At 58.5% G+C, this 16,674-nt stretch overlaps 1 protein-coding gene across 4 annotated transcripts in view; it reads left to right on the top strand.

Annotated features, from left to right (window-relative positions):
* Positions 1 to 484: 484 nt before the first annotated feature.
* MYO18B (myosin XVIIIB) overlaps positions 485 to 16,674 on the top strand; it is a 57,921-nt gene continuing 41,731 nt past the window's right edge. The window contains exons 1-17 of one of the 4 annotated variants that reach the window (XM_039724385.1): positions 487 to 850; positions 1,840 to 1,901; positions 2,523 to 2,678; positions 2,757 to 3,040; positions 3,104 to 3,998; positions 4,220 to 4,286; positions 4,422 to 4,534; positions 4,632 to 4,808; positions 5,838 to 6,036; positions 6,742 to 6,884; positions 7,794 to 7,894; positions 8,290 to 8,353; positions 9,570 to 9,714; positions 13,828 to 13,992; positions 14,547 to 14,637; positions 15,514 to 15,706; positions 16,329 to 16,409. In XM_039724385.1, the coding sequence (XP_039580319.1) occupies positions 706 to 850; positions 1,840 to 1,901; positions 2,523 to 2,678; positions 2,757 to 3,040; positions 3,104 to 3,998; positions 4,220 to 4,286; positions 4,422 to 4,534; positions 4,632 to 4,808; positions 5,838 to 6,036; positions 6,742 to 6,884; positions 7,794 to 7,894; positions 8,290 to 8,353; positions 9,570 to 9,714; positions 13,828 to 13,992; positions 14,547 to 14,637; positions 15,514 to 15,706; positions 16,329 to 16,409 (3,081 nt within the window). In that variant the 5' untranslated portion in view covers positions 487 to 705. Of the gene's footprint in view, positions 851 to 1,839; positions 1,902 to 2,522; positions 2,679 to 2,756; positions 3,999 to 4,219; positions 4,287 to 4,421; positions 4,535 to 4,631; positions 4,809 to 5,837; positions 6,037 to 6,741; positions 6,885 to 7,793; positions 7,895 to 8,289; positions 8,354 to 9,569; positions 9,715 to 13,827; positions 13,993 to 14,546; positions 14,638 to 15,513; positions 15,707 to 16,328; positions 16,410 to 16,674 lie in introns of all 4 variants that reach the window. The other 3 variants (XM_039724383.1, XM_039724384.1, XM_039724382.1) reach the window with 3 other exon arrangements.

Genomic DNA, 16,674 nt, shown 5'->3' with positions numbered 1-16,674 from the left:
TTCCCAGGTGGGATTGGGGTTGGTGAGATGCTCAGCCAGCCCTCAGTCTCCTGCCAGGGGACTCCAGACTGACAATCCTGTTTCCTTTCTTACTACCAGAGCCATTCTGGCAGTGGGTGCCGGTGCCCTGGGTGTGTCCGTGGAGCTTTTGGGTCAGATGCTGAGTGGCCGAGGTGGGGACATTGCCCCTGTGCTGCTGGACTTGTCCTGAGCAGGTGACATGCTCCCTGACTGGCTGCTGGGACATGTGGGACACAGGTCCTGCTGGGCCCTGGGGGGTCACCCTTGTCCCCATGTGGTCACCACGTGTCTGCTGTGCTGCTCCCCTCCCACCTGCCCTGCCTGGGTGCTGACCACGCTGGTGTTGGTGCCAGGGGCTATTTTGAGCTCTGCTCCCAGGTCCTCCTCCAGCTCGGCCCCATCTCAGGGCTGGGGGAACTGGGGTGCACTGGGGAGCCCCGCGCTGGGCTCCCAGCCCTGGGTGTCCCCCTGGGGCAGCCCTGGAGTGCTCTGGGGGGTGGCTCACACCCAACCACAGCGCTCCCCCCATTTCTTTGGGGTGCAGAGGTGCGCACCAAGCAGGGCACGGGTGACACACGCGTGCCAGCCGCTGCAGAAGCCAAGGAGCGGGAGGGCCCCGCGCTGCCACCGCCTCTCCCCAGCCGAGGCCCCGGTGCCACCGCCGCGGCTATTTTTAGCAGTGACATGTGTCACCTCAGCTGCCACCGCGGCGGGGGCGGGGGGAGGCGGCTGCTGACCCTCTCGGCGCTCCCCGCGCTGCCGCCCGAGGCTCGGGGCTCGCCGGGATCCCGGGGCCGCTGCGGGACCGCCGCGCCCTCCGCCCCGCCAGGTACCGGGGGCCCGGGCGGGGGTCGGGGTCTGTGGCTGCGCCGGGCCGGGGACCACGGCAGGGAGGGATATTTTTAGTTGGGAATGGATGGCCAAAGCGGCAGCCCCGGCTGCGGGGGCGGCTTCCAGGCGCGGGGCTGTGCCGGGGAAAGAAACACGGCGGGGCAGCGATGGGGACGGGGATGGGGACGGTGCTCCCTGCCCTGTGCGGGGTGGTGGCTGGGGACCCCTCGATGGCCTCGGCCATGGCACACACCAGGACCGATCCAAACGCCCTCGGCCCGCCCGGGGCTGTGTCCCGAGCGGGAGGAGCGCGGTGCTGGTCCCGGTGGTGCCACTCCGGGTGCTCGCTCAAGGCACGTCCCCTCTGTGCCTGGGTTTCCCCGAGGAGGGTCCCTCTCCGGCCGGGGGTGACAATGCCCTGCGGCTCGCCCGCTCCGGGCTCTGCGGTGCCATCGGGGCCGGTTCTCCGGGGACAGCCGAGCCCGGCTGGGGGGACAGCGCGGGGGCAGCGCCGGTCCCCGAGGGCACGTGGCGCTGGGGGCAGCCGCCCGGGAAGGCAAGTGACATTCCCAGCCCGCTCCTGGCCGCTCCTGCCCTTTACTGTACAAGGAGATGCGGCTGCCGGGGAGGCAGAGCGGGGCCGGACGAGCCCCGGCGCGCTCGGTGCATGAATGATCCCGACAGGTGAAACCGCGCTCGGCCCCAAGTGGGGCACGGATGGGCTCCTCAGGCCATCCCACCATCACCCCCCTGCCACCAACCCTCTGTGCCACCAACCCTCTGTGCCACCACCTCCCTACGCTGCCCTGGTAGCTGCTGGTGGCCTCCCCGTCCCCGCCGTGCCCCAGCGGTGCCGTGAGCTCAGGTGGGCAATGCCCGGCAAGGTCACGGTGCTGCCGGCCTGGCACAGCTCTGGGGCCGGCAGCAGCCCCAGGCTAACTCTCTCCTCTCTCTCTGCCCGGCGCGTCCCCGCGTGTCTCTGCACAGCACCGTCCTGCCTCGCCGCCACCATGGCCATCTCCTCGCGCCTGGCGCTCTGGGAGCAGAAGGAAAGTCTCGGTCCCTGGTGGTGTTTTTGGTCTGGGTGCTCGGGCTGCCTGGGAGCTCAGTGCTGGGGGTATCACTGCAGCAGCATCCCTGCAGCTCCTTGTGCACGCTGTGCTGTGTCCAGCCCCCTGGCTCTGGGCTCACAGCCTGAGCGTTCTGTTTTGAGTGATTTTTGCCTGCCTGCGTGAGCCTGGCAAGGCAGGGCTTGATGCTGGTGCTGCTGCTGGAAAAGCTGTGGGGCTGGTTTTGCCCTGGGACCTGCAGGGCTGCATGTGGCTGCGGTGATGCTGGAGCTGCTTCTTGCCTGGTTGCAGCCAGGACGGTTCCTGCGGTGGCCACGCCGGGGCTGCTGGCACAGAGCAGAGCTGGCACAGAGCAGAGCTGGCACAGAGCAGAGCTGGCAGCACACGTGGGCTCCTGCTGCGCCAGCCCTGGGGGGCTGCACCGATCTGGGCGCTTCTCTCTGGGCTTTTCTTCTCGGTGCTTCTGCTCCCACAGCATCCCTGACCCAGCCTGGTGCCGCAGGGTCTCAGCCGGAGCAGGGTGCCCTGCTGCCACTAAGAGGCTGTGCTGGCTCCTGTCCCCGTGCCTGCCCTGTGACCCATCTCTGCTCCCAACCCCAGATTCGTGACGAGGACCGGGGGCCACCCCCGTCTGCACCCCCCCTGCTCCTGTCGGTCATCCCCGGCGGGTTCATCAAGCAGCTGGTGCGGGAGACCGAGCAGGAGGCCAAGGCGGCGCGGCGGAGGAAGGAGAGCAGGCTGGGCACCAAGGAGGAGGTGAGCACTGAGCGACCTCACACAGCACCGGGCAGCTGGGTGTCCCCAGGTGTCACAGCAGGCTCCTCTCCTTTGCAGCCTGCAGGGAAGGACGGAGAGAGCCGAGGAGGGGCGGCCAGCGAGGGGCCACTGCGGAACGGGCTGAAGGCAGAGGGGCAGGGGGGCAAGGGGGTCACTGCCCCCCCTCACAAGGAGCTGCCCCCTGTGCTGGGGACTGTCTCCAGCAAGACCCCGGCCCCTGCGCCTGGTCCAGCAGCGCCTGCCCCCAAACCGGCAGAGACACCTGCCAAAAAAGCAGAAACATCCCCCAAAACGGCAGCACCTGCCCTTAAACTGGCAGAGACACCCCCAAAAAGAGCAGAAACATCCCCCAAAACGGCAGCACCTGCCCCCAAACTGGCAGAGACACTCCCAAAAAGAGCAGAGACCCCCTGCAAAGCAGCAGAGACATCAAAACCAGCAGAAGCATCCCCCAAAACAGCAGAGGCTTCTTCCAAACCATCAGAGACCACCCCCAAACTATCAGAGACCACCCCCAAAGCAGCAGAGACCACCCCCAAAGCAGAGACCCCTCACCCCAGGGCTCCCAAGGTGGGAAAGCTACCGTGGCTCAGGAAGAACCCCAAGGACTCCTTCCTGGGGGGCAGCCCCCCAACTGCAGCTCCTGCACCCAACCAGGGCCCCCAGCGTGGCAGCAAAATCCCAGTGAAGGAAGGGGACACAGTCAAGGGGAGAGTCCCTGAGAGCACCAAGGAGAAGGGGACAATCCCTGAGAGCATCAAGAAGGAGAAGGGGACAATCCCTGAGAGCACCAAGGAGAAGGGGACAATCCCTGAGAGCATCAAGAAGGAGAAGGGGACAGTCCCTGAGAGCACCAAGGAGAAGAGGACAGTCCCTGAGAGCACCAAGAAGGAGAAGGGGACACCCCTGAGGCACGAGGAGCCCCCAGCCAAGGTGAAAGCCCAGAGGGAGCTGCTGTCAGCCAGGAAAGAACCAGAGAAGATGAAGAAAGATGTTGGAGGTGACAAGAAGGAGCCAAGGGAGATCAAAAAGCCTGAAAAAGCCACAAACAAGTCAGAGGGACTCAAGGGGGAGCCGGGAGGAATCCAAGAGAAGTCCACAGATGTGGGAAAAGAGGTGGGGAAGGTGAAGGAAGAGCTGGGAAAGGGTAAAGAGATGCTGAAAGAGAGCAAAGGGATTGGCAAGAGCACAGACAAGGACCAGGCTAAAGAAACATCAGGAGGGAGCAAAGAGATGAACAAGAGCATGGAAAAGGAGCGGGATGAAGAGGCATCGGGGGAGAGCACGGACAAGGACCAGGTGATGTGCCAGGGGTTATCTGGGTTTTGGGGCACTGGTGCAGTTTTCTGGTTCCATCCAGCTCCTCCCTTTCCCACGGGCTGAGCTGGGGCTGGTGGGATGACAACCCCAGGCCTGGATGGGCAGGGCTGTGGAAATGTCCCTGTCCGTGGGGCAAAGGCAGTTTGCTCAGCTCAGTTTTCCCCCTGCTCCTGCCCAATTCCCCTCTGTGCTCCCCCCAGGCTCCGAGGGACGTGTGGTACGAGGCAGAGAAGGTGTGGCTGATCCAGCAGGACGGCTTCACCCTCGGTAACTGTCCCTGCTCTGCCCTGGGTGGGGAGCAGAGCCGGCTGTGCCCCGGTGGGTCGGGGCTGGCTTTGGCCCCTGGCACACCCCACACCGGCTCTGCCCGGCTTCCCCCACGCTCAGCAGCCTCTCCTTCAGCCACACAGCTGAAACCAGACGTGGGGACCCCGGAGCTGCCGGCAGGGAGGGTCAGGGTGCGCCGGGACGAGGATGGCACTGTCACCGAGGTGGACGAGGACAGCGTGCAGAGGGTGAGCCCCTTCCCCGGGCTGGGCGTGCAGGGACAGTGCCAGGGCTGTGCCCAAGGTGTCGCGGTGCCAGCACACAGTGCCTCTCTCCCTTCCCCAGACCAACCCCCCCAGCCTGGACCAGGCCGAGGATCTGGCCACGCTCGTCAGCCTCAACGAGTGCAGCGTCCTGAACACGCTGCGGCAGCGCTTCCGAGCCCGCCTGCCCTGCACCTACGCGGGGCCCAGCCTGGTGGCCATCGCCGCCGGCCCCGAGCCCGCCCACGGCGCCGGGAAGGTGAGAGAAGGGACTGGGACAGCGGGATCCCCCGTGGGAAGCGGCCACCAACCCTCCAGGGGACAGTGGCGGAGGGCGACGGGCGCGGCGGGGCCGGCAGGTGGCACCGTGGGACTGTCACAGTGCGGGGACAGCCGGGACCGGGATGCTCTGGGGACGTTTGGGACCGGGGATGCTCAGGGGAAATTCAGGACCAGGGATGCTCTGGGGACGTTTGGGACCGGGATGCTCAGGGGAAATTCAGGACCGGGGATGCTCTGGGGACATTTGGGTCTGGGGATGCTCCGGGTAAATTCGGGACTGGGGATGTTCTGAGGACATTTAGGACCGGGGATGCTCTGGGGACACTCGGGACTGGGGATGCTCAGGGGACATTTGGGACCGGGGATGCTCTGGGGACATTTGGGACTGGGGATGTTCTGGGGACATTTGGGACCGGGGATGCCCTGGGGAAATTCGGGACCGGGATTGCTCTGGGGACATTTGGGACAGGGGATGCTGTGGGGACGTTTGGGACCGGGGATGCCCTGGGGAAAATCAGAACCGGGGATGCCCTGGGGAAATTCAGGACCGGGATTGCTCTGGGGACATTTGGGACCGGGGATGCTCTGGGTAAATTCGGGACTGAGGATTCCCGGGGGACGTTTGGGACCGAGGATGCTCTGGGGACATTTGGGACCGAAGATTCCCTGGGGACATTTGGAACCGGGGATGCTCAGGGGACATTCAGGAATATGGTTGCTGTGGGAACATTTGGGACTGGGAGTACTGTGGGGACATTTGGCGACTTGGGATGCTCTGGGAACACTTGGGACCAGGCATGTTTTGGGAAGAGGATGCTCTGAAGATCCTGATGGCCAGGAATGCTCTGGGAGTGCTTGTCTTGGGGCTGGGGGAGTTCTGAGGACTCAGACCTGGGAGGTTCTGCACCCTGGGGAGAAACCATCACCCTGAGTGCGAACCCCTTCAGGATTTTCTCTGTGAGAAGCCTGTTTGGGACGTGCTCTGTCACCCTCTCCCTGCCCGCAGGTTCCCAGGGGGAAGCGGGACAACCTCCCCCCACACATCTGCTCGCTGGCACACAGAGCCTACAGGAACCTGCTGCTGCAGAGGCACGACCAGGCCATCATCCCCCTGGGGCACAGCGGGGCCGGCAGGACCCGCTGCTGCCAGAGAGCCCTGGAGTACCTGGTGGGCACGGCGGGCAGCCTGGACGGCAGGGTGTCAGGTACGGGCAGGGAGAGAGGTGTGGGCAGGGAGAGAGGTGTGGGCAGGGTGAGAGGTGTGGGGAGGGTGTCAGGTGTGGGCAGGTGAGAGGTGTGGGCAGGGTGTCAGGTGTGGGCAGGGGTGGCACTGGGTGCTCGGTGCTGGGCAGAGGCAGCACACAGAGCCTGTGTAGGCTGGGGACACACAGCCACACAAAAACCTGTATTTGTGTCCCCTGGGATGGCTCCTAAGAGCCTGTGCAGGTTGGGGACACACAGCCATGCTAAAACCTGGATTTGTGTCCCCTGAGGTGGCTCCTAAGCAGCCGGTGTGGCCTCGAGTGCCACTGTCCCCATCCCAGACTCAACAGATTTGCTGCTTTGATCAACAGCAGCGGGAGGGAATTACTCGAGTGACTCTTTCCCACCTGCTCGGGTTACTGGTGACGCTGCTCAGCAGGCAGTGGCTTCAGAGGGCAGGGTTGGATTTCGGAGCTCTCTCGGGTACACCGAGCTCTTGCAAAGGGCTGAGGGACAGCCTGGAACAGGCTGGGCAGGCTGGCACGTCCCCTTCCTGCCAGTATACACCCGGTGTGGGATGCTGACCCCATGCCCGGGCAGCTCCCCAGGGCTGGGACAGACCCCAGGGGAGCAGGCAGAGGTGAGGCAGGAGGAGACACCTCCAGAGCTGCGGGGTGGCTCAGGGGGCTCTGCTGGTGGTTTTGCAGTGGAGAAGATCCAGGCCATGTTCACAGTCCTGGGAGCCTTTGGGTCGGTGACCACCAGCCACAGCAGCAGCTCCACGCGCTTCTCCATGGTCCTGTCCCTGGATTTCAGTGCCACTGGCCAGGTCACTGCTGCTCACCTCCAGGTACCTGCCACCTGCTGAGATGGCAGGGCTGTGGCTGAAAATGGGAGTCCTTGGGGTGGGGAGGAGCCCCCTGAGCCGCACTTCCCAGCCAGGCTGGGCACGAGGAGCGATGCTCTGCTCCTAAACCAGAGGTGCCCAAATGGCCCCCAAAGAGCAGAAGCTCTGTCAGCAGCGTGGCAGGGTCCCCCAGCCTGTCCCTGTCCCTGGCAGGGAGCTCAGGGCAGTGCTGGGATGAAATGTTGATGAGGAAATGTATAATTCAGCATTTCATTAGCAGCACCTCACGGCCGCCTGGAGCTGAGCCTCAGAGGGCTTTTATCACCGTCAGGGCTCCTATCAAAGGCTCTTTAATCAGAGCTGCCCGTGCCCCGGGCCTTGTCTGAGGGAGGAGGAGGGGGCTGGAGCCTTGTCTGCTCCTGGGGAGCACCAGGGCTCCCCACTGCTGGCCCTGCTCTGCCCTGGCCACCCACGGGGAGCTGGTGCAGGAATGTCCCCGTTAGAACCACCAGAACCCCTGGCACGTCCATGGGACACGCTGGGGTGGGGATCCCCAGCTCTGCAGACTCATTGCTGGCTCCAGTGCTGGCACTGAACACCTTTGGCAAGGCTGGAGATGAGCTGGGTTTGTCTGGAGCTCAGGCAATGACTTATCCCAATCCTGCAGCATCTTTGCTGGGGCCATGGCACTGCCCAGACCTCTGGAAGCTCAGAGGGACCGTGGGTGTTGCTTTCATGCACTGAAGTGCTGCTCCTCGATGCCTGGATCATGATTCAGCTCTTGCTTGCACAGCCCTGGGTGGGAGGAGCAGCCCCCAAACCCAGCTGAGTCCCTGCAAGGAGAAACCCAGCCCCTCCTTGGCAGCTGCCAGGAGCACCTCCCCACGTCCCTGTCCCCTCTTCCCTCCCCAGACCCTGCTGCTGGAGAGGGCCCGCGTTGCCCAGCAGCCCGAAGGAGAGAGCAGCTTCAACGTCTTCCCACTGCTGCTGGCAGGGCTGGATGTGGCAGAGAGGTGGGTGTGACAGCCCAGGCATTCCCCATCCTTTATACCCAAATTCCCTCCATCAGTGGGGTTGTGAGACCCCCTGATAAGAGACTGTGAGAGCAATGGGATCTTTCTGCGTGTAGAGAGATTTCATGAAAGGAGAGCATTTCCTGATGCATTTTTGCCCCTCCACTAAAGCTGAAATTGGGGTGATAAATGAGACAGAAATCCCTTTCCCTCTCACTTCTGGTTCCCACCAGACTGTGTCCCCTGGAGAAGGCTCCTGCTGCTCCAGCTGATGTCCCTGCATGGGGCAGTGCTGTGGTGGCCTGTCCCATCCAGGTCCCCCAGAGGGTGGCTATGGGTGCTGAGGGCAGGCAAGGAGGGAGCTTGACTCTCATTTTTTTTGTGATTACTCCCAGGACGATGCTGCACCTGCACCAGGTGGCTGAGAGCAATTCCTTTGGGATCAAACCGTTCACAAAGGTAGGGAGAGGGAAATGCTGGAGCCTCGTGCCCACCTGAGGGGGGCTGCTGCAGGGCACCCCCTTTGTCACCAGCAGCTGGAGGGTGACTTGGAGCCCCTGGTTCCTGGGAGACTCGTGGGGATTCCACTGGGAGCCTGGAGGGGAGGGAGGGGATGTTAGGATGTGAGGAAGGGTCTGCCCAAACAGCCCCCCCAGCACCCCTCTGCTGGGACTGGGGCTGCCCTCCCTGGGATGTGTGCTTGGGATGCCACAGCCAGCTTGGCGCCAGGTCCTGCTGCTCCAGGGTCACCAACCCTGCATGTTCCCCTGCAGCAGCAACTCCCAGGGGCAAGAGCATCCTTTGGGCAGCCCAGAATGTGAATTTTAGGGGTTAAAGCTCCATGGCTGACTCCCACCTCCAGCCCCTCATTAGTCTGAGCTGTCTGCAGAGCCCTAGCAGATTGTCCCCGAGCCAAAGTGCTGGGATGAATCGCAGCAATTTGCAGTTACATCATCTACTGATGAATCCAATATTCCATCTTCATTAGGGAGCTCCTGCTCCACTTTGAAAGCCAGAGGAACTGACTGCTGGAGCTGCAGCTCCAGGGAGGGCACAGCGAGCTCCTCACCCTGCTGCTTCATCAGACTTGGGCTCAGAGATGGGGTTTTACCCTCCTTTCACAGCTCTGGCCTCTGGGGATTTGCCATCCCAGAGTTTTCCCTGGTCCCTGCCAGGATGGGGTGCTGCCTGCTGGAGCTGGTGGCTCCTGGCCCCACGGAGCAGCCCCAGCTCAGGGACTGCAGGAGGGGGGTCTGTGGTGGGAGGTGGCAGGTGAGGTCCTGCTGGTGGCCAGGAGCTGCTCAGCTCCGGGCAGGAGTGTTTGCTGAGGAGTGAGGGGTCAGGGCTGGATGGGCTCTGGAAGGTGTCCCTGGCACAGCTTGGAAGGAGATGAGCTTTAAGGTCCCTTCCAACCCAAACCACTCAATGATTCCATTAAATAAAACACCCACCTCCAGCTGCTGCTCTGGAGACACTCCTGAAGTGGGAATTTCACATCCTTGTGTGACAAGGTGATGTACCCAGCTCCTAACACCAGGCACCCCAGGAGCCTGCCGGTGGCTTCTCCCCTTGCTCCAGATTTTCTGTGTTTCCTTGTTGTCCTGATGGTTTCCCTTTCCCTTCTGTGGGCACGGTGCCCAGCAGAGGCAGTGACAGTGGCTCTGTCCCCCTGCAGCCCGAGGACAAGCAGAGAGCCTCGGTGGCCTTCTCCCAGCTCCGGGCTGCCATGGGCACGCTGGGCATCACCGCAGAGGAGCAGGCGGCCGTGTGGCGTGTCCTGGCTGGAATTTACCACCTGGGAGCTGCTGGAGCCTGCAAAGGTGAGGGCAATCCCGCCTCTGCTTCCCTCACACCTTGTGTCTGTGCTTGGAGCGTGTCCTGGCAGGGATCAGTGCTCAGGGATGATGCTCATCCCAAGGCTGCTCCGTTTGTGGTGGCTCCAATTTCTTCCTTGCTCTTCCTGCGTGGTGGGAGGTGGGATGCTGGTGGAGCAGCTCTGTCCTTGCCACACGTGGACAAGGCAGGGGCTGCTGGGTGTTGTGGTGTTTTCGGGGTCCCCAGATGAAGGTGGGAAATGATGAATCTGACTCCATGTTCTTAGAAGGTTAATTTATTATTTTATGTTATTATATTGTGTAAAAGAATGCTATACTAAAACTATACTAAAGAATAGAGAAAGGATACAGACAGAAGGCTAAAAGATAAAGAATCTCATGACTCTCTCTCCAGAGTCTGACACAGCCTGATTGTGACTGGTCATTAAGTTAAAACAATTCACATCTCCAACCACATTCCAAAGCAGCAAAACACAGGAGAAGCAAATGAGATAAAATTGTTTTCCTTTTTCTCTGAGGCTTCTCAGCTTCCCAGGAGAAGAATCCTGGGCAAAGAGGATTTTTCAGAAAATATGATGGTGACAGGGTTTCACCTCATGCCAGCTCCTTGGGAAGGACTGGGGTGGGTGTCTCCTTTGTTGTCATGTTGTCCCCAACGACACCATGAAGGGACAGCTTCAGGTAGCAGTAATTTCATCATCTCTTGAGAGTCTACCACAATAACTGAATTATAATAGGCTGAGTCGGGATGAAGATTGTATTTATAGAGACTTTGTTAATACGGACAGGCAGGAATTGCCTTATCCCTTACAAATTATTTTAGGACGTGCTCTAACCCATTTTAGAGGCAGCCACATTGATTTACACCCTTCAATTTATGAGGGCTGCATAAAGGCTGCCATAAACTAAGGCACAGACATTTATAAATGTCTCTGCAACATGTCATAACACATCTTATGGTAATTTATGCCATTAATCATTTATTAATTATTTTAAAAGGATAGACGCTGTCAGGACTTACAGTGAGTTCTCTTTTCTCCTTCTTTTTGTTTCTCTTTCCTCAACTCCATCTATCTTAATGCCCTTCCAGCTTTTATAGATGACCCTGTGCTCTCAGGCTGATGAGTGTCAGAAGGCTCTTGGCCAAAAAATTTGAAATTCTTTCAGCCCTGTGAGTTTTCAGGAGAGCAGATTTTGGAGACGTGTCTCATTTTGGGAGCGCCCAGCTCAGTGGCAGGTGGAGGGATGGTCACAGGGAGCTTTGCTTTGCTCAGGCTTCCTGCACATTGTGTAAATCAGTCTGGGAGGGAATGGAATGCTGTGCCCAGCAAATGCTGCTCCATTCTCTGAGCAGGAGCAGGATGGGAGTAGCGGATCCGGGCAGGGCTGCAGCTCTGAGCACTCTCTGGTGTGGGATTAACAAGCAGATCATGTCTCAGTGTCGCTCACTCTGGTATTGATTCCCCCACCGTGTGTCAACAAAAGGGGAGAAATGAAAGGAAATATGGATAAAAAATGGATCAAAGCCGGGTGGAGCAAAAGTCTCAGTGGGGGCGACGGCTCTTTTAATGTGGTTAAACCTGTCTCCCGATAGCCATCTCTTCCCTTCCCCTTTCATGCCCTTTGATGTTGTGTATTCCAAATCCTCTCCTTGAAATCTCGCCGAAGGGAGCCTCGGCACTGCTTTTCCAGGGCATTCAGGAGCTCAGCCAGGCACCTCCTCCATCCCCATCCCCGGCCACGGCCCTGGCACGTGTTAAACTGGCCCCGGTGTGGGCTAAAGGCACTTTTCCCCCTTCCCTCCTCACCCGTTCAGTTTGTGCAGGAATAAACCAGGAGGGAATTTCACCACCTCTCCCTGGCTGGGGGTGGAAAATGCATTTGCAGCTACAAAAACGCTGAGAAGAAAAGGCTGAATTTCAAAAGCTCCTTCTGCTCCATCCCAGCGTCAGCTCTTCCCGCTGCCTTTGAGATGTATTAGAGCAGCTCTTTTATTAGGAAAGCAGCCTGGCAGCTGGAGGCCAGCAGGGCACCCCGGGCACCATTCACCTGAGTGCTCCAGTCCCTTTGTGGGCTGCAGAAAATCCCCTGGTTTAATTTATTTGCTGTCCCTGTAAGCAGGAGGGAGGTTTGGGGCGCAGCGGGGGCAGCGCTCAGCTCGCTCTCACGCTGTCCTTTTGCTGCCTGATATCAGAATATCAGCATATCAGAATATCAGAATAAAGCTTTGTGGCTCCCAGCTCCCTGTGGGCTTCCCAGCACGCACCTGTAATGGAGGTGGCTGCCATTCCAGCCCTCCTGGTGCCGCCACAGGTGTGTCAGGGGTCACTCCAGACCCCCTGGCACAGCGAGGCTGCTGCAAATCCAGCCTCCAGAACGCCTCTGGATGGAGGAAAACCACAGGGCAGGAGAGCTGGAACCTGCTGCTCAGGTGGGGGACACTGAGCTGCCCCAAACCCTGCAGAGGTCAGGGGGACCAGGGCAGCAGGAGGGACAGGAGCATCCGGACAGCCAGGGGGGGATTTTGGGGTCAGTGAGACCACCAGCAGTAGCCCAGGGTGAGTGCTTGAGCTGCTGTGGCCCCGGGGGTCCTGTACAGACCCACCCCCATGGCATCATGCCCTGGGAACCCAGGAAATTGGGCATTGAGCAGTTTGGAATTGGGCTGGGGCTGTGGCAAGAGAGGCTGAGCTGTCCCCGTGAGTGCTGAGCCTGCGTTTTCCTTCTGCTTCTCTTAAATATTACCAGGGCCAAAGTAATTCCCTTCAGGAGTTAAAGTCAGCGAGTTTTCCATGGCCACATCACACTCAGGAGAGCCATGTGGGGCTGCTGGTTATAGTTCATGGAGGCTAAAATGGTGCCTGGGGATGCCAGGGCTGAATGGACCCTCTGGTTTGTCCCAGGGATGTTGGAGTGGGCACTGTGGGATGCTGCAGTGGGCACTGTGGGATGCTGGAATGGGCAGTGTAGGATGCTGCAGTGAGCAGTGTGGGGTGCTGGAGCAGTGTGGGGTGGTTGAATGGGCAGTGTGGGATGCTGGAATGGGCAGTGTGGGATGCTGCAGTGAGCAGTGTGGGGTGCTGGAGCAGTGTGGGGTGGTGGAATGGGCAGTGTGGGGTGCAGGAGTGGGCAGTGTGGGGTGCTGGAGCAGTGTGGGGTGGTTGAATGGGCAGTTTTGGGTGCAGGAGTGGGCAGTGTGGGATACCAGCCAGGTCTGTGCAGCCACCCCAGCCCTTCCAGCTCCCTGTCAGGCAGAGCTTTTGTGTCTGACAGGAATCAGCGCCCGTCCAGCCAGCTCAGACAAGAACAAGTGGAAACAGAATAAATCAAAGCCTGGAGTGTTGAGGCAATTCCCCTGCCTGCTCCAGCACAGCCCTTGATGTCAGAGTCCTTCAGTCAGCACAGAAAATACCGGGGAAGGATCAAAGGGGAAGGGAGAAGGGGGTTGGCTCATGGGTGTGCTGCGAAGCACCCCCAGCCCTCGAGCCCTGCTTTGTGCACCCCCTCAGCCAGGAGTGGGTCCCCCATGGAGCTTCCCGGGATGTGGCCACCTCTCACTCTCCATCCCACGCCCTTTCCCTGCCACCAGCTGTTTTAAGGGCCCATTTTAGCTGTGAGCCCCCCGAGCTCCTCATCCAGCACCCCAAAGTGCCACCCTGAGGTCTCTGGGTGATTTTGGCTGCTCCTATTTTTGCTCATCCCCCTGTGTTTCTGAGCTGTGCTGCCCAGCTTCCTCCACTGCGCCTTTCTGTAAAAGGATTAATCCTGCAGATGACTTCCCTATTGATTTAAATCATTAAGCTGGAATCGTTATCACGGGCTGTGAGCAATGCCTGCTCGAGGGCAGGAACTGCTGCTCCCGGCCGTGGGGACAGCAAACACCGCTGGGACCCTGAAAGGCGATCCCGGATTTCGAGGGATTGGCTCCTAATCCCATCAGCTCCCACCAGCACATCTGCTGCTTTGCTCTGCCGAAACTCCGACGCCCTGCGGTTCGCCCGCTCCCCGAGTCGCCTTTGGACCGCTCTGATTCTGGGGGGGCACCGGGGTGATGCTGAGGCAGGGCTGGCCCTGGCTGAGCCCCGTGCCCCTCCGCAGTCGGCAGGAAGCAGTTCCTGCGCTTCGAGAGCGCCAGCCGCGCTGCCGAGGTGCTGGGCTGCGACGTGGAGGAGCTGGGCAGCGCCGTGTTCAAGCATCACCTGAGGCACATCCTGGCGCAGGTGACAGCGCGGGGCCGGCCCCCGGCAGAGGAGAGCCCGCCAGGTATGAGCCGGCATGCCCCGGCCCCTTGATTTGTTTGCGGAATTCAGAGATTTCCCCCGTTTTTCTAGGCAGAGCTCTCAGTATTTAAGCACCTGTGTCCTGCAAGGAGATCTGGATCAGGGATTGTGCTGCTGAGCCGCCAGAAACCTTAAATTATTGTATGGCTCTGATTCATGGAGGCAGATCCGGCATGTGTGAGGTGGGAGGGTGAGATATTGCCTGGATTTCAGGTCAGCCTTCCCACACTCCTTAAAGGCTGGACTTGATGATCTTGGAGGTCTTTTCCAACCTTGATGATTCCATGGTAGCAAGAGAATTCCAGCTGGGCCCTGCCAGTTACCCTGACAAAAGCAAGAACCCGAGGAGGAGACCTTTGACATGGCAATAGAATTCCTTAAACCCACGTGAGGCAGGAGAGGAGCTGGAGGCAGGCCAGGGGATGTGCTGTGGAGCTGTGTGGGTTCCCTGCACCACAATCCAGGGAATCCCAGGTCCCACCTCAGCTCTGAACTGGGAAATAAACGTGTTTCCTGCTCTTCCCTTCGCTGTGCCAGGGCCCAAGATGACGGGAGTGGAGTGTGTGGAGGGAATGGCCTCGGGGCTCTACGAGGAGCTCTTTGCTGCTCTGGTCTCGCTCATCAACAGGTACCAAAGAGGAGCTGGGGGTGGCAGCCCCTTCCCCAGGGCATGGAGCATGGCTGATTCCTGCTGGAAAAACAGGCAGCTGTGTGAAAATCCTCATGTGGGAATGGCACTGGTACTGCAGAATGCAGGGAGACCCCGATGCAGGGAATGATTGGCATTTGATTCTATCAATCCAGAAGGCTTAAAAATTGCTTTATTAAAGCTATACTATATTATATTAATGTTGTATTATAATTCTACTAAAGAGATACAATACAATACAATACATATATATACTATATATATAATATATATTATATATATACACTATATATACACTATACTATAGTATATATATGATATATAGTATAGTATATATACTATATATATATACTATATATACACACACTATATAGTATATATATATATGCACACACACACTATATATATACACTATATATACAGTATATATATATAGTATATCTATACTATATATATATCTCTACTATACTAAAGATACATACCAAAGAAAATCTCCTGACTGTCTCCAGACAGTTAGGTACAGCTTTGACTCAATTGGCTAAGGAAACAAAACTTTCACTGGTGTTTAATTAATTAAATTATTTTAGGTAAACAATTTTCTTAACACATTTTAGATGTGTAAAAAAATAATAGGAGTAGAGAATAGAGATAAGAATTGGTGTGGTTTTTTCCTTCTCTCTGTGCTTCTCCAAAAAAAAATCTTTGGGAGGTTGTGCCTGCTGCTCTCTGTGAAGAGAGCTGCAGCTACAGCGCTGGCACTCCATGTCCTGTGCTCTGTGGCACTGTGAGGGCACAGCTGGCACCACTCTGCTGCCCGTGGGTAAATCCTGGTGATCTGTGTGTGGCTCTTCCCAGGTCCTTCTCCTCCCAGCACCTCTCCATGGCCTCCATCGCCGTGGTGGACAGCCCTGGCTTCCAGAGCCCGCGGCAGCAGCGGCGCGAGCGAGCGGCCACCTTCGAGGAGCTGTGCCACAACTACGTCCAGGAGAGGCTGCAGGGGCTCTTCTACGAGAAAACCTTCCTGAGGGAGATGGAGAGGTACAGAGAGGTGAGGAGCAGGGCTTGGGAGCTGCTCCCAGCACCCGGGAGTGCCTTTGTGCCCAGGGGTCCCTGTGCCCCGCTGTGGTGTGAGTGAATAACTCAGGGGCTTCACTGGGAGGGCTGCGGCAGAGCTGGGGGAGCTCTGCAAGGAGCAGAAGCCTCTCTCTCCACCCCCTGCCTCAGTTCTGAATCCTCTTGGCTATTTCTGGTGTGCCAGAGCTGCTCTCTTGGCATCTTTGTGGAAGCTGCCGTGGCAGGGGAGTTGGAATGAGATGATTTTTCCCAACCCAAACCATTTTGGAATTCTATTATATGCTTGCTCCAGCTCAGGAGACTTTGTGCCTTCTCTTGGCACAGCTGACTTTTTCCTCAGGTGATGAATAATAGAGAATAGAAAGGAAAATGATAAATTATTGCAGAAATAAGCTGTTGAGAAGCCTGGAGGCAGAGATGAACTTATTATAGGCTGGAAGGAGTTACCATAATGTCTCTAGCTCTGGGAAAAGAGCTGAATTCCTATGGTTTAACACAGACATCATCGAGTAAGGCTAGATGTGCCCTTCCCTAGTGATGAAGACTTCCAAATGCCATCCCACGACTGAAACAAGCTTTTAAATGATGTTTTCCAGGAAAATGTTGAGGTGTCTTTTGATCTTCCAGAGCGCTCTCCCCTGGCCACGCTGTCCATCATCGACCTGAGCTGCTCCCAGGTACCCTGTGCCCTCTGCACCCTGCTGCTGCAAGCAGTGAGGGCTCCAGAGGCAGGGTGGGACCCTGTGGAGCATCAGAGCAACCTGAGGTGTTGCAGGGAGAGGGGGGGCACAGCATCCACCAGGGTGTTTTTTGGCTTTTTAAAATATAAACACCCACCCTGACTGAGCTCTGCATTCCATCCTGGGGTGACAGGCTCCTCTGGGACAGTCACTGCTGTGATGGGTGATGTCCAGAGCTGGATCAGGTGGGGAGGGGCTGCTC

This window comes from Passer montanus, unplaced genomic scaffold (genome assembly GCF_014805655.1).
Source record: "Passer montanus isolate IOZ18808 unplaced genomic scaffold, ASM1480565v1 scaffold53, whole genome shotgun sequence".
NCBI lineage: Eukaryota > Metazoa > Chordata > Aves > Passeriformes > Passeridae > Passer > Passer montanus.
Note: the sequence above shows the minus strand (reverse complement) of the source record. Positions and strands in the feature narration are given on the sequence as shown.